The 22,379-nt window shown below is 56.8% G+C and overlaps 3 protein-coding genes across 5 annotated transcripts in view; all 3 read right to left on the bottom strand.

Moving 5' to 3' along the window:
* Positions 1–1,246: 1,246 nt before the first annotated feature.
* SYNE4 (spectrin repeat containing nuclear envelope family member 4) lies at positions 1,247–5,496 on the bottom strand. 2 transcript variants are annotated; one of them, XM_004388179.2, is made up of 8 exons: positions 5,369–5,496; positions 5,059–5,209; positions 4,408–4,551; positions 4,018–4,212; positions 3,697–3,945; positions 2,857–2,970; positions 1,608–1,666; positions 1,247–1,517 (listed from the first exon to the last, which is right to left on the bottom strand). In XM_004388179.2, exons 1-8 carry the CDS (start codon positions 5,494–5,496, stop codon positions 1,340–1,342), a joined length of 1,218 nt encoding a protein of 405 aa, XP_004388236.1. In that variant the 3' UTR covers positions 1,247–1,339. The 2 variants fall into 2 exon arrangements, with proteins under 2 accessions (XP_004388236.1, XP_023598005.1); XM_023742237.1 differs by lacking the exons at positions 4,018–4,212; positions 4,408–4,551.
* Positions 5,497–6,022: 526 nt separating this feature from the next.
* ALKBH6 (alkB homolog 6) lies at positions 6,023–10,727 on the bottom strand. 2 transcript variants are annotated; one of them, XM_004388097.1, is made up of 7 exons: positions 10,689–10,727; positions 9,895–9,973; positions 9,542–9,610; positions 8,072–8,132; positions 7,561–7,712; positions 7,220–7,336; positions 6,023–6,286 (listed from the first exon to the last, which is right to left on the bottom strand). In XM_004388097.1, the coding sequence occupies exons 2-7, from the start codon at positions 9,961–9,963 to the stop codon at positions 6,023–6,025; spliced, it is 732 nt and encodes a 243-aa protein (XP_004388154.1). In that variant the 5' UTR covers positions 9,964–9,973; positions 10,689–10,727. The 2 variants fall into 2 exon arrangements, with proteins under 2 accessions (XP_004388154.1, XP_023598004.1); XM_023742236.1 differs by lacking the exon at positions 10,689–10,727 and having other exon boundaries at positions 9,895–10,196.
* A 405-nt stretch (positions 10,728–11,132) lies between these two features.
* CLIP3 (CAP-Gly domain containing linker protein 3) overlaps positions 11,133–22,379 on the bottom strand; it is a 14,433-nt gene continuing 3,186 nt past the window's right edge. The window contains exons 3-14 of the mRNA XM_004388096.1: positions 19,806–19,945; positions 19,631–19,724; positions 19,272–19,433; positions 18,854–18,972; positions 17,711–17,947; positions 15,423–15,558; positions 15,141–15,269; positions 14,404–14,547; positions 14,212–14,335; positions 13,949–14,013; positions 13,071–13,143; positions 11,133–12,675 (exon numbers count right to left, since the gene is read on the bottom strand). Of these exons, the coding sequence (XP_004388153.1) occupies positions 12,621–12,675; positions 13,071–13,143; positions 13,949–14,013; positions 14,212–14,335; positions 14,404–14,547; positions 15,141–15,269; positions 15,423–15,558; positions 17,711–17,947; positions 18,854–18,972; positions 19,272–19,433; positions 19,631–19,724; positions 19,806–19,945 (1,478 nt within the window). The 3' untranslated portion in view covers positions 11,133–12,620. The remainder of the gene's footprint in view (positions 12,676–13,070; positions 13,144–13,948; positions 14,014–14,211; positions 14,336–14,403; positions 14,548–15,140; positions 15,270–15,422; positions 15,559–17,710; positions 17,948–18,853; positions 18,973–19,271; positions 19,434–19,630; positions 19,725–19,805; positions 19,946–22,379) is intronic.

Raw genomic sequence — 22,379 nt, 5'->3', positions numbered from 1 at the left:
CTTCCCCTCTGGAATCCTCTAGACTGGCCGACTGGTTGAAGCAGCGGAGTTCTCTGTCCTGGGCAGATCCAGGGAAGGGCTAAGTGGGGCAACATCATAAGTGCTCGAGGGGATCCGGGTTAAGTGCGTGCCCGGGAGCCCAGCCAGGGCTCCTGCCCCTGTTGCTGAGTCTGATTCTGCTCCACTTCCCATCCCAGTACCTTAAGCTCTTGGGAGGGAGATAAGCTTCGACAGGTGACACTGGGCATGGGACTCCAGGACTAAGCCCTGGCGATTCAGCCTGGTGTTGTCAAGACCTGGGGAAGGGGTGTTTCACAGTTGTGGACCAGTCAGGGCCCAGCCCAGAAGCTCAGCACGTGGAATGTTTGAACAGGGCATCTGTACAGATGCGGGTCGGGGGTATAGGTGCTGCTGGCACCCTGCTCACATCTCCTGAACCCTTCCTGTCCTGTGGCAAGCACCTGTGCATCTTTGCCTGAGGGTCTTCACAGGCAGGACAAGCTGGAGTGCTGGGGACTTAACGTCTCCAAGATCAGTCCTCGGCCAGCGCGACATGGAAGCTATGATATAAATGCCGCAGCTTCCTCACCCCGCGGGTGGAACGTCACCCACGTTCCTCAAGTCTCATCCACTCACCTAGTACTGGCTTCCTCCCCTCCCTGTTTTACCTTCCCCACTCCCTACCGGTCTTCCTAGGATCACCGTGAAGATAGACAGCAGATAAGCTATGGGTGCTTGAATCTCTGCCTCAGGGTTTGAGACATGCTGATTGACCAGTTCTGTGTTCTGTGCTCAAAGCCAAGGGGTCTGTGGAGACAGGCAGGGGTATGTGTGCTCAGGGAGGGGCTGGGATCTAGATTCGGGGTACTTCAGCACCCAATAAGGAGTCCTGGTTGCGCAGTGGTTAAAGCGCTCGGCTGCTAATTGAAATGTTGACCATTCAAATCCGCTGGCCACAGCTCCTTGGAAACCCTGGGGGGGGGGGAGTTCTCTGTCCTGTAGGGTCGCCATCAGTCAGAATGAACTCGACAGCAGTGGGTTTGATTTTTTTGGGAAGCACTCAATAAGGAGCCTTGGTGGTACGCTGGCTGAAGCGCTCTTGGCTGCAAACTGAAAGGTCAGTGGTTCGAACCCACCAGTTGCTCCCAGGGAGAAAGATGTGGCGGTCTGCTTCCATAAAGACTACAGCCTTGGAAACCCTATGCGGCAATTCTACTCTGTCCCGTGGGGTCGCCATGAGTCAGAATTGACAGCGATGGGTTTTTGTTTTTCCGGAAGCATCCCATATCCTCACACATCCTTTGACTCTCGCCATCTGCTCCACGTCTGGGCTGTCTACTCAGGTTGGGGGGGGACCACTGACATAGCTGAGCACCAGGTAGGGGGTCCTGGCCAGTCGGGCGTGAGAGCAGCAGAGGCCCCCTGCCATGGGCAAGAGCAATGTGGCAGCCACCAGGAGGAAGAAGAGGAGGATGAGGAGGAAGGTCAGAGGCCACCTGGACACAGAAGCAGCAGCTCTGCAAAGGGAAATATGGTGTCAGATATATGGGTGTGCTGCCCCCAGAGCCCTGCCCCCATACCCCAAAGCCACCTCTCAGGCGTCTCACCCAGGATCCACCTCCAGCATCACATCCTGGGGACTGGGGGGTGCTTGCCTCTTCTTGTCCTAAAGGTAGACAGCCACCAGCAGCAGGACAGAAAGAAGTAACACTCAGTGTGGGTCTCCCTTTACAACTGACCCACAGGGCTGGGCTTCTTTTTCCTCCTTTCCTAACACTCCCTCTGTCCCCACTGTCAAGGATTGAATTGTGTCCCCAGAAAATGTATGTCAGCTTGGCTAGGCCATGATTCCCAGTATTGTGTGATTGTCCACCATTTTGTCATCTGATTAGATTTTCCTATGTGTTGTGAATCCTACCTCTGTGATGTTAATAAGGCAGGATTAGAGGCAGTTATGTTAACGAGGAAGGACTCAATTTACAACATTAGGTTGTATCTTGAGTCAGTCTCTTTTGAGATATAAAAGACAGAAGCGAACAGAGACAAGGGGACCTCATTACCACCAAGAAAGAAGCACTGGGAGCACAGCACATCCTTTGGGCCCTGGGTCCCTGTGCTGAGCAGCTCCTAGACCACAAGAAGATTGATGACAAGGACCTTCCCCCAGAGCAAACAGAGAAAGCTTCCTCTGGAACTGGTGCCCTGACTTTGGACCTCTAGCCTCCTAAACTGTGAGAGAATAAATTTCGGTTTGTTAGAGCCATCCACTTGCGGTGTTTCTGTTACAGTGGCACTAGATGACCAAGACACCCAGCATATCTCCAAATGGGCTGGATGTTTTGTTTGTGCCTGCCCTCCATTCAGTCTTCTTTTTCCTGGTAACAGTGGCAGTTTGGGGAGGGGGGCAGTCAGGCCTCAGGTTCAGCAGAGGACCTCCCCACTTCCATAACTGGACATGTGGCCCAGATCTAGCCAATCAGAGCACTCCACCAACCTGGTTCAACATACAGCCCATGACCCAAGCTGGGCAAGTGGGAGTCAGCCCTGGGACTCCGGCCGTTGTCAAGAGGAGAGGCCCTCTTCTTCCCCTGAGGTGGGTGACCCAGTGGGAAGGGAGCGTGTGGCTGCTGAGGCGGTCTTGTTTTCTGAGAAGGAAGCCACCTTGGGGAAGTGCTACCAACAGAGGCTGAGACTGAGCCCTAACAGTATTTCAGGTCCTGAACTTGGCAGTGCCTGGATTTCTCAGTTACATGGAAAACATACCATCCCCCTTTTTGTCGAACTCAGTTTGGGTTGGTTTTCCATCACTTGCCATCAAGACTTCTGAGTGTTATACCTGGCTGAGGACCAGCTCACCTGAGGCTTCCGGATCAGGGAGCGTCTTCGGTGACCTGGTAAGTGTTTCCGGGGGCTGAGGCCCAACCTGAGCACGTCCTGTGAGGAGAAGGAGGTTTGGGATTCCCCGGAGAGCTGGCAACAAAGAGGCACGAGGTAGGGGAGGGCCTAGGATTGGGGGTGTCATAGAGATGAGATTTTGGGGAAGAGAGAGATCTCAAAGAGGCAAGAGAGGGACAGAGCCGAAGAAACCAAGAAAGAAGAGACATTATTTATTCATTCAACAAATATTTAATGAGGGTCTGTTACACGCCAGGCGCTGTTGTGGGAGCTGGGGACACACGGGGTGGAAAGAGGTGAAGTCCCAGGCTCACGGAGCTCAGACTCTAGCAGGAGAGACCGTGAATGAATGAGCGAAGGTACAATGTCCAGAGGTGGAAGTGCTGTGAGGAGAACAGATCAGAGGCTGGTGGTGCCTGCTGGCCAGGACAGACCTCTGAAGAGCTGGCCTGGGGCAGGGCTGGAAGGCAGCCAGGGGCTGAGCTGGGGATGCACCGGGGGGCCTGGAGCGGGGAGAGAATGTGGAATGTTTGAAGCGGAGCCAGGCTGCTAGTGTAGCTGCAGCAGGGTGAGTGATGGGGGAGTAAGAGGAAGTGAGGCTGAGGATGCAGCAGAGACGGATGGGAGAGAGGGAAGCAGAGTGAGACAGACACGTGCAGGGACTGAGAAAAACACCAAGACCCCAAGACAGAAAGAGATACCAAGAGACAGAGACGGGGAGACACAGAGACATCAAGACCTCCTGGAAAGGGACCCTGCTAGAGGCACACAGGTGACCTATGGGTGCCCCCCTGTTCTCACCTCTGGGTCTTGTCCCCTTCCCTGGGGGCCCCTGTGGCCACACAGCTCACAGGGGGCCCCTGGTGTCCGGACTGCCCTTCGGCCCCAGGGCCCAAGGCCCCCCACGTCCCCCGCTGGGTCCCACTCCAGCTCTGCAGGGATGGGGACACCACCGGGTGCCCAGGGCCCCCAAACTCCACCAGGTCCTGGCCCGTCTAAGTCTCCTTCAGCCTCCAAGTCCTGGTCCAGCCAGTCAGCCTCCTCAGACACCTGGATCAGAGGACAGAGGCCATGGGGGCTGGGATTGGGGCCCGGTCCAGAGACCACCAGGGTGGGGCATACCAGGCTGCGGCTGACCAGCTTGGCCTGCAGCCGCCACAGCCGCTGGAAGATGCTGTCTCGCTGGGCTCTGAGGACCCTCAGGACCTGCTCGCGGGATGCCTGGGCCAGAAGCTCACGCCGCTGTGCCAGCCCCTCACTGAACGTCAGCAGTGCATCCACACTCTCGGCTGCCCCGCGTAGGTCTGCCTGCAGGGCCTGGGGACACACGGTTGGACGTCACCCCACACATACACTAGGGGGCCGGAGACTTGGGATCTGGAGTAACCACCCCCCATTTCCCATCCAAAGACTTGGAACGTGGAATAAGCCCTTATTTCCCACCCCAGGAAGCTCGCTCCCACCCCTGGGGCCCTGCCCACCTGCCCACATCTTGGCCCCCCGCCCACCCACCTGCAGCTGGACCGTTCCACTCTGGGCCGATGCCATGGGCCCCAGGCCTCGATCCAGGTCCCGCAGCTGGAGGCCCAGCCCAAACAAGCAGAGGTCCAGGCTTTCCTGCTCAGCCTCGAATACCTCACGGCCAGAGATGAGGTGCTAGGGAACACAGGGGGCCGGATCAGGGCCAGCGGGCTGACCAGGACCGCCACTGCCACGCCACTTCTGCAGGCTCCTTCCTGCTGGGTGATCTGTCTGCATCGGAGTCCATCTCTGGGTCCGCACCAGGCCTGGGCGGTTCCTACCTGGGGCCCCTTCCAGCGGAGCCAGACTTGGGGACCTCTCAAGGCCTCCAGGTGTTCAAGCTTCCCAGAAAGTCGGATATGCTGGGCCTGGGGGTTTAGACGGGGGTGGGGCGTGATGGGGCTGTACCGGGGCCAATGCTGAAATACTTCTCTCCCATGTGGTAAAAAATACTGAAATACTTCTAATCTAGTTGGTAAAGAACCATTTCCCTGAGCCCCTCTGTGTCCCATCCCCCCAGCTCCTGCACAGATGCCCAGCATTTTCCAGAACCATCTCCTACTCCCTGGTGTGGACAGTACATTCGGGGGGACAAAGAGGAAGTGGGGGCTGGCACAAGAGGCGAGGACCACCTCAGCTCACCTCCCAGTGTCTGCCCCCGGCTGGGTCCTCATGGGCAGAGGGCGTTGGCAATCTTGGGGGGCTGGTGGCAGGTTCAGCGCCTCTCAGTCCACCCTGGAAGTGGTCGAGAGGGTCCAAGGAGTCCTGCCCCAGTTTCTGGGCCTGCTCTGGCCTGGGTGGTAGGGGGCATTTGAGGAGTGAGCCTCAAGCTCCCGCCATGTGCCCCACCCTGCCTCCCACATCCCCAGGTGATCACAGCCCCCCTTTCCACCCTCACGGGGCCCTTGCCCCACTCTCCAGGGACCCGAGCTTCCAAAGCCCCAGCCCCCACCTGAATGCCTCCTCTTCAGATGCAGAGCAGATGATGCATTCAGCAATGTCCGGTTCCCTAGGGGCTCCAGGGGGGTGGCTGAGGGGCTCTGATGGGGGTCTAGGGTCTGGAGGTAGGGGCAGGGCCATAGCTGGGGGCCTGGGGACAGTCAGGTAAGGACCCTCAGTAAGACACTTTCCCTAGCCACAGACGTCCCCCCAAGACCTCCTCAGCAGAGCTTACCTAGGCTTGAGGCAGGCAGAGAAGCCCAGGTGCAGGCCTGGCTCCACCCCATCCAAGTGGAAGGTCGACCCAGGTAATCTGATGCCCAGCTCAGGTGACAGCTGCACCACTTAACTCCTTCCTCCCCAGGCTCAGGAGGTGAGCCTCCCAATCCCAGCCCACTCCATCCTAAATTCCGGACATAATCCTGCACCCCTTCCCCCCAGGACCCACCCCATCCACTGAAGGTCCCAGATGCTGCGCGCCTCAGGAACCCAAGCATCTGGTTCTCACCCCAAAAATCTAAAACCGAAGGAAGGTATTTTGGGTTTATTGGGAACAGGGTTTTTCTCTGGGTTCCCACGGAGTTACTGGGTTAATAAATAACCTGAGGAACTACCCCCATCCCAGGGTCCCGAGGCCACTGGGTCACGGCTGCCTCGCGGGTCCAGGTCACTTGCTGAAGAGGGGACCGGCGCGCAGTACCCGGGGCACGCGGCGGATGGTCAGCGAGACGCGGGTGCCGCGGGCCAGGCGGGCTCCGGGCCGCGCCGACGGGCAGGCGGTCGCATTGGGCGGCAAGGAGGTGGCATCAAGCGCGTCTACGCGGGTGGCCGCGATGCCGTGGAGGAGGCGGGTGTAGGCGGCGCCACGGAGCACCAGCAGGCTGCACGGTTCCAGCAGCAGCGAGGTGGTGGGCCTGGGCGGGGGCCGCGGCTGCGGGGTGGATTGAGGGTCAGCAGGTCCCCAGAGGTGGGGAGCGGGGGAGTTCAGCCGACTTCTGAGCTAGGGGCAAGTTTGGTTCCAGGCAAGGGGCTTTGGGGGCCAGGGTTGGGGAAAGGGGGCGAGACGGGGCCAGCAGTTCCTTGGGAGGGAGCGGGAGCTAGGCTGCAGATAGGGGTCCAAGGGTCAGCCCGCCCAGGGCGCTGCGGCTGCGATCTCCAAAGGGCTGGGGTGGGACCCGGGGATCAGCGGCTCCCCGGAAATAAGGTATAGCTGGGGCTCAGAGGGTGTGGCCATAGCCAGGACCTGGGGGGGACAGAGTGAGCCCCAAGGAACAGTTTCTGTAAACATTGAGGGGTCAGAAATGCATCACCCAGAGAAAGAGGTCAGGAAGCTGCTGTCAAGGACAACTCCTAGAGGGGAGTCAGGATATCGGGGTGGGGGGGCGGTCCCTAAGCAGCAAGTCATGTGTCGACGAGCCAAGGAGGAGCTGGGGGTGTCCTGCACCACAGATCCCATTACAGGAATGGCAGGTGGTGCCAGTGCTGAGGTGCCCCGTGCAGCGGGCAGAGTCAAGGTGTCTCGGAGAATGTTGGAACACCCTGTGAGTGAGTAACACTGGGGTATCTGAGAACACTGCAGTGTCTGTCAGGGTGTTGAGGAACTCACATGGGGTATGTGTGGGCCTGGGCTTGTTGGAGCACTCTGAGCACGTGGGGTCAGATGAGCTGTGACGTGTTAGGGACAGCCAGTCAGCAGATGGCGGCATTGGGGTGTCTGTGCAAGCAGATAGGTCGGGGTTTCTGGGAGATGTGGGTATACACGAGGGAGCAGGAGGTGTCTGGGGGGTGTCAGGGGAACGGGGGCGTCTTGCAGGATGGGGATGTCGGGTGCCCACGGTGGGTGGGGCGGCGTCTCAGGACCCACCTGCTCTGGCACGCCATCTCTGTCCGGCTGCCACGGCTCATAGAGGTCCAGCACGGTGTGGGAGCCCAGGCTGATGGTGCTGATGGTCGGGTAGTACAGCGGCCCGTCCTCGTGGGGCTGGGGAGTGGGCACCAGTGCTGGCAGGGCAGGAGTCCACACCCCCCACCCTCTAGGATTAAGGGGGGCTCCCAAGCTGGGGACAGGGAGATGAATGCCTGGTTGGCTTGTGTGGCCGCTTGATGAATGTGGAGGGGGCGTAAACATGATGCCCGCCCCATGGTGGGTCAGCAGTCTGGGGGGATGCCGTTACCACGGGGGGCAGGGTGAGGGTGTGTAGTTACCATGATGCCCTCCCCAGGCAGATACTGGTTCACCAGGACATGGTTGGCTGGGAGACCCCCAAAAAGGCTGAGGTCAGACACTTTGTCCACATAGCGCTGGAGCCACAGGGGCAGTCGCTCAGGGATCATCCCCCGGGGATGGGGGAGCCCACCTGGAGGGGGGCAGTGCAGTCCTGAGGGCACCAGCCAAGGAGCCCTGGCACCTGGAGCCCCCATGAGTGACACCCCAGTGGTCCACAGCACCCTGACCCCCTCAGGGAACCCTGACCCTTTGGAGATCACCACCCAACCTGTACAGTTTTCTTGACTTCTCCAGACCCCTGAGATGCCCCTAACTCATCAGGAAATCCTTAACCCCTCAGGACTTCCACTGACCTTTCAGAATCTTCCTGACCCCTTAGGACCCCTTGAACTCCTAGGTTACCCAACATCTTGAGACAAACTGACCTCAGCCCCATGCCCCAGCTCACATCCCAAAATCATCCATGTCCCCAGCCCAAAGGCCACTTACCCCAGTTCTGTAACTTCCTTCCAGAGAGCTGGGTCCACTTTGGTTTGGGGGCATTGGAGACCTGGGAGGTGAGGAGTGGTTACTCCTTTTCCAGGAACCCCCCTCCCTGATTCTTCCACCCAGGCCAGCATGGATGCCTTTCCACCTGGGGTGGAGATGGGGTACCTCAGTGTCCGTAGGATCGTTCTTTGGGATAGTGTGTTCCTAGGATTTTGCTGTTTGCCTTCTCCCCTGGAGAGGCCTTTGGCCCCAAAGCCTACCTGTGTCTACCGGGATTGAGGAAAGGAACCAGGGTGGCACAATCATGGTCTGCATCTACTCAGAGCTGTGGGGGCTGGACTGGGTTCTTTCAGCCCAGCAAACGGTCTGCACTCTGTAATTTCCTCATTCCTGGGCTAGGTCACACAGTCTGAATTCTGGAACGTCCTTGTTCCTGTTGCTTGGGGGAAGGAGTGTGCTAACCTGGGCTATCTCAGCACAGTGACGAGAGTACTTTGAAATTCCTTCACTGCCAAGATTCCAAGAGTCTAGAATGGGCTATCTCAGTACAAGATATCTATAGTCTATAATCTCATTCACTTCATGGCTATGGGGCTGGACTGGGCTGCTTAAGCCCAGGGATTCTGAGACACATAAATTCTTCAGTCGCAAGAACCCAAAGGTCTGGAATGGGCTATCTCAGTACAAGAATCTGTGTTCTGTAGCTGACTTGTTCCTAGAGCTCAGGCTAGACTGGGCTATCCCAGCACAGAGAAAATGTGTGCTCTGTAATCTCATTCCTAAGGATTTGGGGTTACACAGGGCCATCCCAATGCAAGGACTCTGAGCTTTGTAAGTTCTTTTTTCCCAGATCTTAAGAATATGGACTGGGCTATCTCAGCACAGGTGGTCTCTGCTTGGTCACCTTTTCCTAAGACTTGGGGTCTATGCTAAGCTACCTCGGCAGAGCAGAATCTATTCTGTAACATTCTGATCCCTGGGCTATCTCAGCACAGAAATCTGAACACTGTAAATTCCACCTTCCCCACATCTCCTGGGTTTGAACTGGGCAATCTCAGCTTGTATTTATCACCTTCATTTCTCGGGCTATCTCAGCACAGGGAGCATGAGCTCTGTATCATCCTTGTTCCTGAGACACTGGGCTTGCACTGGGCTATTCCAGCACAAGGAATATCATCTCAATAACACCTTCGTTTGGGGGGCTAGACTGGGCTATCTGAGCTCCACAATAACCACCTCCTTTCTAAGGATCCGTTTGGTTTCCCTGGGCCTCCTGGAAAAAGCTCTTTCTGACAGATCCCAACAGGTCCTGAGAGAGGAACAGGGAAAGTGAGGATGGATGCTATGTGGCACCCTCCTTCCTGTCAGGTCTTCACTGCAGCCCTGGGGACTCTCACACAGGGGCTGTGGGGGAGGCTGAGGAGGGATCCGGGGACAGGGCTAAAACAGACCAGGAGGGCGTCAGGTCACCTGGCGAAGCAAATACTCCTCCTCTTCCTTGGAGATGAAGTCAGGGACATAGTAGATTACAGGCGGTGCCTAGGATAGAGAGACCACCTCTAAGGTGTGGCCCTTCAACCCACACCAGAGTCCTCTCACTGCTGAGCAGCACCTCGCTCTGGGGCAGAGCTCAGGACATTCCCATACAGGCTGGGGACCAATGTCCACTGAGCAGGAGGGGGCTGGACCCTGAGGGTAAGAATGAATTTGGAGAGAGGGGGCAGTCGCAGCCCACAAACCCAGGAGTCAGCCTATCTATCCCCACCTCCCACCCCTGCCCCCTAGTCCCCCCCTTCACCCTCTGCATCCCCCAGTCTGACAACCTGCTCCACCCTGAATGATTCCAGGGCCGGGACCCTGGCGTCCTGCTCCTCCATTGACACCAACTCCATGCAACCTGTCCTGTGGGGAGGGGAGGACACGCTGAAGTCACCAAGCCTCCCACCCTCCGGCGGTGAGCCAGCCTTTTGCCCCATCCAGGGCCGGGTCTCACCTCAGCCCTCTCGAGAAACTCACTTGGTCTCTAAAACCTGAGTCCTCAGCATCTCGAAAGCCGTACAGTGAGCCCCAAGGCTCCCCGCCCAGACATAATGAGCAGCCGGAACACTCCCCACACTCCCAGGCCTCTCAGAGAACTTTCTCTGACCCCCACACAGGGAGTCTCTCAAATGCTTCGCACATACATAGCCCCCCGGGCTGCACCCCAGAACACCTTTAAGCACCTCAATTTGAGACCTCGACCTGCAACCATGAGCCCGGCTCTCTAACAACACTCAGGGCCCCCATGGAGCCCCTTCAGGCCTCAAACCTCTTCAGATTCCCCATTCCGAGTCTCCCTGTATTCCCAATCCGAGTCTCCTCGGATCCCTCCACCCTGGACCTCCCCAGACTTCCCTTCCCCTAGCGCCCCCCTCACCCCAGCACCGTAGGACCTCTAGCCCTCAGCCTGACCGCTCTCAAACCCTCTGCCCTCCCTGAACCTCTCGGATCCCCCACTGAGTCTTCTAGGGCCTCACACCCTGAGCCTCTCCGAACTCCCACACTGAGCTACCCCAGATCCCCCACTCTTAGCTCTCTCGGACCCCCATCTCCTCCCCCAACCACTTCCAACACTGACCGTCCACCACTGCCCCCTCCAATTTCCAAATTCAACACTCCCCAATCCCTTCCCAGCCACTTCCGCCCCACATTGCTGACGCAAGAATCCTCAGGCCAACGGGAACGCTCAAAGCCCTTAAAGGTCCGCCTTCTACCCAATCGGCGCTCGCACTCAGTAGTCGCCCGCCCCTCCACCCTCGTCAGGGATAGGCTGTGCTGCCTGGCTCCTCAGCCATTGGGTACCCCTTGGTCTCGCCCTGGCCAATCAGAGCTCCAGAAGCGGAGGCGCAGCGTGGGGGCCGCGGGAGGGTTAAGGAGTGACTGTTAGGACTTCTCGCAGGCTAGACCATCCCGTGCCCGTGCCCCAGGGAGGCGAGACTGAAGGAAAGACTTCCTCTCTCATCCTCCCCCAGCAAGGGTCCGGAGGCAAGGCCATAACTTCCCACTGACCCGACACAGAGATGCCATAGAAACGTCTTTATTGAAGGGGGCAGAGATCATGCTGAGTTTGGGGGCATGCAGTGAAGGGGCAGTCGTGAGCTGTCCTCGGTGGTCAAGGCCCCAGGTCCACCCCGGACCCCCTGGGCCTTCAGGTTCTCCCTCATGCTGTTGGTCTGGCCCAGGTGCAGTGTGGTCCTGTGGGGACTCAGATTTGGTGTCTTGCACCTGTGACCAGAAGGTAGATTGAAACAGGGGCTCCGGAATTGGGATCCGCTCAGGGCCTTGGAGCCCTCCATGTACGGGACATGGAGAACTTAGGATTTGGGCTTCCCTTGGGGCTGGGGCTCTTGGGATTTGAGTGTCTTGAGGTCCATGGACTCCGCACTGGAATCCTCCTTTCCGGGAATGGGAGTTCTGTTCGGGGTTTCCTGGGGCCCATGAAGAGGAGCTGAGGTGCCCTGGGAGGCTGGAAGACATATCCCGGACTGCGTCTCCTCCCTCCTAAGTATAAGGACCTCTATGATTAGGGTTTCCTTTCGGGGCTTAGGATTGGATTTTTAAATTTGGGATTCCCTGGGGATTTGGAGATTCAGTGATTTGGGATACCTGGGAGTTAGGGCCTTGGGGTCTTCTTGGGGCTGTAGGACATGGGAGCACAGGGGAGTTTGGGACATGTATGTTCTGGGGTTTCGGATCCCCAGAGGCCCAGAATGGGGCCTCTAAATTTTGGGGCCCCCCAAAGGGGGAAAATCATTACTTTAAAAATAGAGAATTTTCTGGGAGCCTGGCCAGCACAGGGGGCTGTGGGCCACGTGGGGTGGGCTTCATACAAGGCACTGGGGGTTTCTTGAGGGGGCAGAGGATAGGAAGACTTGAGGGTCCTGTAATTCGCATTTCCAGGACTGTTTTGGTGTCTGTAAATTGGGGGTGACAGTGGGCTGTTTAATGTGGATCTCGAGGGTTAAGAACGGGTTTGTTAATGGGTCTCTAATTGGGGGTTGGACTGTGAAGGCTTCAGGGTGAACATGGGGTCACAACATCTCAAGGGTGTGTATGTTACAGTTACATGGAGAATAGTGACTCAAAGGTCATTACTCTGGAAGTGTGATGTGTTTATTTCAAGGGGACTTGTGGAGTCTGTCCATGGGAGCGTTTCTGATCCAGTGGCGAGTGGCTAAGGAAAGCTCTGCTGTCTTATATGGAGAGGGTCACTGCCATTTGCGGTAGTGTGAAGTCTGTTCACTGGGGGTCTGCTGTGAGGGGCTGGGGCTGGGGACTAGCCTGAAGGTGCTATACTCAGGGAATCTCTTTCTGGGTGACACGGGGGTCTGTATCTGGGGCGTTATCATGAGGGAATCTGTTAATAATGGGGCCTCAGTGATTGAGGGTCGGCTAATGGGGGTCTCTATTCTGGATGTTACTGGGGATCTCTATCTCAGGGTAGAGGGGCTCCTTGTCTCAGGAGACGCTAGAGGGGGCTCTGTGTCTCTCAGCCAAGTATGCAGGGCCTCTACGACTGCATCTCCGCCCTCAGCATCCACGGAAACCAGCAACAGAAGAGCAACCTGGAAAGAAGCAGACCCCTCCTGACGCAGAGCGCGGACCCCTCCGGAGCTGCCCCTCCTGACGCGGAGTGCGGGCCCCTCCGGAGCCACCCCCCTCTAACAAGGGTTTGGAATTTAGCTTTTATGGACTGTCTTTACCTCTCTGGCTGGGCCTTCCCAGGCTTGTGAGGGGAAAGGGAGGTCTTCTGCTTCCTCTACCTGCCCTTCGAAGCTGAAGTCACTGGAATTCAGTGCGGGGCCCCACTCCATAAAGACTGTTACTGAGTAAGCTTACCTAGTTATGACTTTCCTAACCTCTGTTTCCAGCCCCGACCTCTCTTCTGAGCTGCAGGAGCCCAGCGGCCTTGTGACGCCTCTTCCTAAACATCCCACAGGAGACAGGGCTCGCTACACACCTGGAGATGGAGTTCTCTGACGTGATGTCCTTTGGGGTACGGACTGTCGTGAAGGTACGTTTGGGCTGCGTCACTGGAGAGCAGGGGAGGGCAAGGTCTTAGGTAAGGGGTTGACAGATGGGGCCCCATATCACCCCTTGGACCTGATGTACCCTGCTGGCTCAGACACCTGGATCCTCTAGCTCACCCCGACCTGCTCAGACCCTGTGGTTCCAAGCCCCTCACAGATCCTGGGTTTGTAACACCCACCTGGATCCTTGTCATTTACATTCACTGAGCCCCCACATCCCCAGTGTTCACACAGATCCCACATCATGAACACCCACCCACCCTTGTTATTAACATGGCCCCAGTACTCACCCAGACTCTTTGGCATTAATACCTACCATTTTCCCAGTAATGACTTGTACCCCATTTCAGTAATACCGGCCCCTTATCCCAAATGCCTACCCAGACCCCTTATTAATAGCCACCTGTGTCCTCAATACCCACCCAGACTGCTTGCCATCAATACCCATTCACGTCCCCAGTACCCACCTGAATCCTTTGTCACTAATACTTACCCATGTCCCCAAAGCCTACCTGGACCACACATTCCCAGTATCCATCGACCTCTTGCCAATAATCTCTCTGTCATCAACACTTACCCGTGTCCCCAGTACCCACAGACTCCACGTCCCCAATGCCTGCCCCAAGCCTTGTTAACACCCCCAGACCCACAGCACCTACTCACCCCGGGACCCTGTCTCATCATTTGCCTGAACCTTACGTCCCCAGTTACCTACTGGAGATTGTCACCAGCATACACCTAAGAACCCAGGACCCTGCCTCCCACCCTCAGACCTACACTCATCTCCACACCCTAGGTCCCAACTCACTTGTCACTTGATGCACTTTTTTTGTTCCGACGCTGTCCCCCGGAGGGTCAGCGGATCCACCAATCCTGGGGAGACAGAGTGGGAAGGGTCAGATCCGCAAGAGGTGGGGTCTGACTGGGAGCTGAGCCCCAGCACGTCTGTGAGCAAAGAGGTGGGGTGTGGGGGGATCCACATTGCCCTCAGGTCCAAGAGGAGGGGGACCACCTGAGGGGGGTCAGGACTCTGAGAGGTGCGCTGGGTGGAGGGCCAAAGTCTGGGCTCACCTCTGGATGCGGGATGCTGGCGCAAAGACGCCGTGCCTTGGGGGGCAGGTGAAGTACCTCACGCCAAACACCGAGCCGTCATGCTTGCCCGTGGGCTGGTCCAGCTCGATGCCATACCAGTAACCTGCGGCAGGCAACTGTCAGGATGCCTTGCAGCCCTGTCTGGTCCCCAGCCTAGAGTCCCGCCCTCACCTGGGGCAAAGTCTGTCTTCCCGTAGAAGCGCACAATCCCCTGCTTCTGTCCTGCGACCAGGACTTGGTCTCCGACTTCTGCCTTGGCACCCTCTCGCTGCTGCAGGCTGCCCAGGGACGGTGAAGACGGGGACTTCTTCCTGCCTGGAGCGGGGGGTGGGGGGACACGGGCAGGGTGGGCCACCAGCCTGGAGACCCCGTGCCACCTGGAAAACTCCACTGGAGGCATCCTGTCCTGGCTCCAATCAGGGGAATGCCAGAGTCTGCCCCAGAACTGGGGCATTTTGGGCTTAAAGGGAAATTGAATCCCTAACACCAGAAAACTCCATCCCCAGAACTACGGGGGAAATTCAGGCATGGGGAAACTGAGTCACAGAACTGAAGAACCCCAAAATCCTTTCTCAGAGCTAAGATAAGGGTCAAAGGAGAAACTGAGTCACATAATTCAGGAACCCAAAAACTATCCTTTTAAAATAAAGGAGGTTTTGGGTCTGAGAATAAATCAAGTTACAAAGGCTGGGAAACCCAGAGGCCTTTGGAGCTCAAGGGAAATTAAGTCACAGAAGGCAGGGAACCCACAGGTGCTTCTAAGGACTGACGGAGCCAGAGAAATCAGGAACTCAGAAATTGTCCTCTAAAGTTGTAGTTTGCCTCTGAGGAAAAATCAGGTCACAGAAACGGGAGGACCCACGGAATACCCTCAGGACTGCCTCTCCCGCTCGAGGGCTCCCCCTGACCTTTGTGCTCCCTACGGCCTTTGCCAGTGACGCGGGAGAAATCCATCCGGGGAGTCCGGGGCGTGGAGGTGACGGATGAGGGCGGTGCATCCACTGCCTTGGAGATCTTGGACACAGAGGCAAACAGACCTGGGGGGACAGAGCTGGGCTGGGAGTTGTCCGAGCCTCTGCCCTCTGCCCCCCCATCATTTCCCACCCCCTTTACCTGGTCAGCAGCATCAGAACTGCTGAGAGGACCCCTCCATCCCCACCCACTCCCCTGGGGCCCCTGCTGGTACTGACCCTGCTTGGGGGGGCAGATGAAGTACCGGACACCCCCCACACTGCCATCGTTCTTCCCCTCAGGTTCATCCAGCTCCACGCCCACCCACTGGCCGCTGGCGAACTCCGTGGTCCCGCAGAACCGCAGTGTGCCCGTCTGGGGAGACAAGGAGGGATATGGCTGAGGGGCCCTGAGAGGTCAGAGTGGACCACTGGGGCAGAGGCAGCGTGGTGGGGTAGGTGAGGGAGCCCTGGGTTCACATCTCAGCTTGAACATCACCGTTTATTGGCTATATAGATAACTTTACCTTTCTCCTCAATTCCTCATCTATGAAACAGGAAGAGAAATAGCACCCACCTTATAAAACTGTTACAAAGCTGCCCTGCCTATAGGGTCGCTATGAGTCGGAATCGACTCAACGCTAACAGGTCTCGTTTTGGTTTGTCTCATATAGTAAGTAGCTACTAGCTACATGTAACCATTTAAATTTAATTAAAAATCCGTTTTCCAGTCACACTTGCCACGTTTAAAGTGCTCCAGCATTTTAAGTCATTTAACTCTCACACAACCCCGTGAGCTGGGGACTATCATTAACCCCACTTTACAGACGAGAAAACTGACGTCCAGAGAACTGGAATCACCGGCCCCAGGTCCGGTGGCAAAGGTGAGGTTTGCCTGAGCAAATCCCCGGTCTGAGCCCGTAACCACTGTGCTATGCGGTTTCTCTAAAGGGCAGAGATTGTTATTACATGTCTTCAGCGAAGAGTTTCAATCTCGGCGCCTGTTAACAGTCTTCTGGGCTGTAAAATGGGGAGAGTCACCCAGTCTCCTTTCAGAATTACCACATGCATTTGATTAGATCACGTATGGGAAGCTTTCTAGATGGGGCTGACACGCACAAAGCTTTTGATTGAGAAACAAAATTGCAATTCCTTTCAGTGGCCTGCAGGTCTGGTGTGATCCAGCTCCTGCTAACCTCTCCAACTCTCTACACGGGATAACCCCCCTCCAGTCACACTGTCCTTTCCTACCTTTGGGCCTTAGTATCTGCTGTTTCCTCTGTCCCCGTATCTTTGCAAGGTGAGCACCTTCCTATCTCAGCTTAGAACTCACCTCCTCAGAGAGGCCTTCCTGGATCATCCCGGCTAAAACCACCTCTACTCTCAGCCAGAGACCATTTACTGAATCCAGCCATTTAATGAATTGCACAGTCCTTGCTGCCAGCAGAAATTATCTTAAATGCAGTTTTACTTTACTGACTGGTTAGAATTGACTCGATGGTATTGGGTTTGAGCCCTGATGGCACAGTGGTTGAGAGCTTGGCTAGTAACCAAAAGGTCAGCAGTTCAAATCCACCAGCAGCTCCTTGGAAACCCTATGGGGCAGTTCTACTCTGTCCTATAGAGTTGCTATGAGTCAGAATTGACTCGAGGGCAGTGGGTTTGGTTTTTATCCTTCATTACCAATGGAGCTCCATGACAGCAGAGCTGGGATGGACATAGCCCTTTATTGCCAACGATGGGCTGGGTCTAGCGTAACCTGAAGGACACCTGGTAAATGAATGAAAGCTACAATGCCAGGATGTGTAAGATCTCTCTGACCTCTAGGCCTTCCCACCTGATCTTTCTACCTGAGACCCCTTTCTGGTTCACGCCTCCTCATCTTCAAGTTTGGTGGGGGCTCTATTCCAGCCTACCCCATCACTCTGGTCTATACTTCTCAAGTCTTGACCACTCTGGGAGTGCAGGTAGAGCCACCACAAGGCCAGCAGGACCTACAGATGCAGTTTCTCTGATCCCTGTTTATCTGCTTCCCCATCACAGCCCTAACCCTCTGCCCTGTGTGCCTCCCGCATCACAGCCCCGACCCTCCGCACTGTGTTTCTCCCCCGTCACAGCCCCGACCCTCCGCCCCGTGCCTCCCCCGTCACAGCCCCGACCCTCTGCCCCGTGTTTCTCCCCCGTCACAGCCCCCACCCTCCGCCCCGTCACTCCCCCGTCACAGCCCCGACCCTCTGCCCTGTGTTTCTCCCCCGTCACAGCCCCCACCCTCCGCCCCGTCACAGCCAAGACCAGTGGAGGCTGTCACTGTCAGGTGAGGACCCTGTCTTCCGTCTAGACTAACAACCCGGCACAGGGTGGATCACAGAAGAGGTGTTCACAGAACAATGCCGGATGAAACAGTGGACTGTGAGAATGATTGGTGGGCGGGGCAGACAAAGGGGAGTCTGCACTCTGCCCAGGTACCCAGCTCTGAGGGATAAGGGGACGGAGTCCCGCCCCTCCCCACCCATCCCTCACTCCCTGACCTTCTGGCCATCGAGCAGCACACGGTCTCCCAGGCGCAAGCCCAGCGCGCTGAGCATGAGGTTGCCTGGGACGTTGTCATAGTTGGGCAGCGTAACCTTGGGGAGGGAGCAAGACAGCGGCACAGCCTCCTCCAGCAGTGTCCGCAGCTCCTTGGCCACCAGCGCCGCTTCGGCCTTGTCCAGGGACATGTCCATAGGGTCCGGGACCACCTCTGCTGGCACCTGTCCCTTTCGGTTCTAGGGGCCAATAGGAAGAGAGAGGACAGAGACTCAGTGACACAGGCTGTGCCTCCAGGGAGGCCATGCCCCAGAAACCTGGCATCTGGGGTGAAGCGGGGGTGAGACTAGGTCATACCCTGGGCCAACACAGGAATAAGAAGGGACAGGGCATTAAGGTGCAGACCCTTATAGAAGCCCATCCCAGGCCCTGGGCTGGGGATGTGTGTCAAGGAACTGAGGGTGGGACGGGAGTGAAGTCAACAGGGACTGGGGGACACATCTCAGTGCTGTAGGTCATGCCCTCAGGGAGGCCACGCCCCCAGACCCCAAACCCAGAACGGTGCCATGTGGGAATGAGCACTGAGAGTGGGCTAGTGTGGCACAGGTCAGGGGTCAGGCTCTGGGCCAATGGGTAATGAAGACAGGCAGGGCCTCAGGGCCAAGACCATGTCCCCGCAAGATACCCATGCCTGGGATGCAAGGTGACTGGTATTAGAAGTGAGACTTGGTAAAAGAGGGATCCTGGGTCAAAGATCATACTGAGGGCTTATGGGGGGCCGAACGCTCTCATTCACAGAGGGCCTCAGTTCTGCTTACGTCAGGATCTCTAAACGCTGTCTACACGGCCACAGATCGGCCACGATTGAAAGAAAAGATCCTCCTTGCTGGATGAACCCGGGCAAGTCCCTTAATCGCTCTGCCTCAGTTTGCCCATTGTGAAAAACGGCTCGTAACAGACTTCACCAGATTCATAATGAGCGCTAAGCAAGCTCCAGCTCACGTTTCATTTGTTGAATGTACAGATGATTTCTGTATATTTTAGGAACCTTGAGAAAAGCAGCTGGTTCTGGCCCCCCTCATCCTCTGCAGAGACCTGCTGGCGGAGTGGGAGCAGGGAACGGGGCTGGGCCAGGGGGGCAGTACCCGAAGCGCGGGGTTGGCACCGTGCTCCAGCAAACACTTGGCGGCACCCAGGCACAGGTTGGAGGCAGCGATGTGCAGAGCTGAGCCGTGGTTGAAGTCACTGCACGTGGAGTTCACCACTGAGAGGTGGGCAAGAGGAGGGTTCCGCTGAGCGCCCTTGGGACCCCGCCCCTCAGTTACCTCCTCACCCGCCGGCCCCAACGCCTCTGCATCCTCCCCTCAGAACCCCGCCTCTCGCCTCTCGGCCACGCCCCTCACCAGGTCTTGCCAGTCCCTCCCGCCTCCCAGTCTCCTCCTAGCCAGACTTCAGTCCTGCCAGCACTCGGGGCCCCGCCTCCCCACACCCTGGTGCTCCTCTTCCGGCCCTCCTCCCCGCCCCCGTGGGTCCCGCCCCCTCCGTCAGGCTCCTCCCCCTTACCACGTGGCCGGGCACCCTTGAGCAGCACGCGCACGAGATCCGGGACGTCGAAGTAGGCCGCGTAGTGCAGCGCGTTCATGTTGGTCCAGCGGCTGCGCAGGGTCACGTCGGCCCCCAGCGCCAGCAGCTGCTGTGACAGGCGCACAGCCGCCGCGGGGTCCCCTGCACGAGGGCCCAGGTCAACTTGGGACCCCTCCTCCAGAGCGTGGGCCCAGGGCACGGGGAGGATCCTGAGCCTCAGGGGCTGCACTTTGGGGTCTTAGGCTCAGGGTTCAGAACGGGAGTCTTAGGACCTGGGCTCTGGTGGTTTTAAGGGCGTCAGGTCTGAGGACCTGGGGTTTGGAGGTCTGGGCCCTTACCAACTCCGTGAGCCCCAGCCTTGCATGCATAATGGAGCAATGTCATGTCGGTCAGCCCATCACGATCATTCACATGGCATCCTCGACGCAGAATCTGGGGTACCAGGAGACAGAGGGTTACCCAAACATGTTGAGGACCCCTCCCCACTCTCCCTGGCTTTCCCAGCACCCTTACCTCATTGCCAATGATGTCAATCTTGTGCTGGACTTGGGGCACCCACTGGCGCACAATGGCGAACAGCTCGGGGATGGTGGTCTGGGGGTCAAACAGAATCTCCTGGCACGCCGGGTCATTTGGGTCGAAGAAGGTGAAGGCTGGGGTGCGAGAGTCCAAAGTCACCCCAGGCAAGCTGCCCATCCCCAGGCAAGGGGACTCCAGGTCTTTGCCCTTAAGGCCTTCTAATGCAGTGGTTAAGAGCTACGGCTGCTAAGCCAAAAGCTGGGCAGTTCAAATCCACCAGCCGCTCCTTGGAAACCCTATGGGGCAGTTCTGCTCTGTCCTATAGGGTCGCTATGAGTTGGAATCAACTTGACGGCAACAGGTTTTTGTTTCTTTAATGCAGGGTCTCCAACTGCTGGCATATGGGCCATAGTCAACCCACAGGCATTTTCATTTTCTGTGTTTCAAAATCAAGAGGTTTCACATAAAAATCTGGATGCCTGGTGTGTCTCAAAAAATTGGAAGATGAGGCAGTTCCCGTATAGCAGCAAGCCCACCCTCTGAAGCAGTGTGGTGGGGAGAACAGCACTCCAGAGCCTGGGTGCCCTAGGGGGCCGGTGCTGCCCTAGCCCACTGCTGCCCTGGCAGAGTGGGGGCACACTTTGCCCAAATCTCCAGAGTAAAAATTAAAATGCCAAAATCCTGCCTTGTAAGAAAGATCTCCCAGTCTTCAGATACTGTGCAGTCCACCGTATCCATGGGCAGGGTGCATGCTGTGGCCAGCCAGTGACCCCAGAGGAATGCCGAGCTCCTTGCACTAGGCTGGGGGAGCAGGGGCAGTGGTTAGTGCTGCCCTCTGGAGCAACACGAGCAGCCAGCAGCGCCTGGCACGGGGCAGGAGCTCTCTGAATGAATACGTTAATAACTGGATCACACAGAGCCCAGTGAACTGCCGTACAGGTGTGTCCAGGAATTAGTCCATGTGCCCCTTTAAAACCCAAATCATGTCATGGTCTTCCTTGGCTCGGAACCCTCCTCTGGCTCCCCCTGCGCTCAGCGTGGAAACCTGAGTCCTTACTATGGCTCACAAGGCCCTGCACAGTCCGCCCCCTCCCCTGCCCTGCCCTCTCCCCCTCACTCTCCTCTCCAGCCACAATGGCCTCCTCTGTCCCTCCCATATGCCAGGCAAATTCCTGCCTCAGGGCCTTTGCACCTGCTGGCCACCCTCCTCCCCACCCCACTAGGAAGTCTTCCTCCAGATCTCTACAAGGCCTTGCAGATCTTTGCTTAAATGCCATCTTCTCAGAGAGGCCTCCCCTGATGTCCCTGTCTGAGTCAGCACCCTTCTCTACCTCGTACCCTATCTTTTAATCATACCACATAGTTCTGCTTAACACGATTTGTTTATTTCTCCCTGCCTTGGCCCTTCTTCTGTTCCTCCCTTTCTGTCCTCCTCCTTTCTCACTCGTCTGCCTCATTGGAGTGTGAACACCATTATGTCTTACCTGCCTTGTTCACTGCCTTATCCCCAGCGCCCAGCACTGTACCCGACACACAGTAGGTGCTCAATCTCTACTGAGTTAATGTACAAACGCACAGTTCCCTCACGGAACCCACCTTAGCCCTCTCTGTGCCTTAAACCACATTTCCAGATTCCTTTACACTCTGTGAGCAAACCCTGTTCTACAAACAGGGTTCCTTGGGGACCCCGGCCTAGACCCTCTTCCCAGTGGACCACAGGCTCCGGTCACATCCAGCCACGTTTCCAAAGGAGGTTTAGCAGTTTCCTGGGGTGGATCCCCCCACCCTGCACCCCCAAATAGCTTTCTTATTCTTATATCAGACTGAAGTCAGCTTGTAGCCTCTCTAAGCCACCTGGCAGGTGCTTTCTCTCTGAACCTGGTGCCTCGTTTCTGAACCTCACAGTTGCTGGGGACTCTCGGCCAAGGTCTTCTAAAATTTCTTTCTATATCCAATGCTGACTAAGTTCCGGCCCTCTTTACTTAGTAGCCCTGGTGGTGCAGTGGTTACAGCGCTCGGCTGCGAGCCAAAAGGTCAGTGGTTCGAACCCACAAGCAACTCCATGGGAGAAAGATGCAGCAGTCTGCTTTCTTAAAGATTACAGCCTTGGAAACCCTATGGAGCAGTTTTACTCTGTCCTGTAGGGTCACTAGGAGTCAGAATCGACTCCACGGCAATGGGTTTAGGGCTTTTTGTTTACTCAGTAGCCACAGGGAGCTTTTGAAAATATAAATCAGACCCACCACTCCTCCGTTTTTAAACCTCCATCGTCCACTGTTGTCTCCTCATCACAGAAGACATCCACAGTCCTCACTGTGGCCTTCGAGGTCCTTCCAGATTTGACCCTTACCAACCTCTCACCTTAACTCTCATCACTCCTGGGCTGCAGCCCCATGACCTTCTTTCTGTTCCAAATTCAAGCCAACCTCAGGACATTTGCACCTGCTGCTGTGCCCGGAACCCTTTCTGCAGCTCTGCCACGGCTGATTCCTCCTCATACTCTGTCTCAGCTTAAACGCTACCTCCTCTGAAAGCTGCTGTCTTAGTCACCTAGTGCTGCTGTGACAG

The sequence above is a fragment of the Trichechus manatus genome, unplaced genomic scaffold (assembly GCF_000243295.1).
Source record: "Trichechus manatus latirostris isolate Lorelei unplaced genomic scaffold, TriManLat1.0 scaffold00207, whole genome shotgun sequence".
NCBI classification, from domain to species: Eukaryota; Metazoa; Chordata; class Mammalia; order Sirenia; family Trichechidae; genus Trichechus; species Trichechus manatus.
This window is presented reverse-complemented; position numbering and strand designations above follow the sequence as displayed.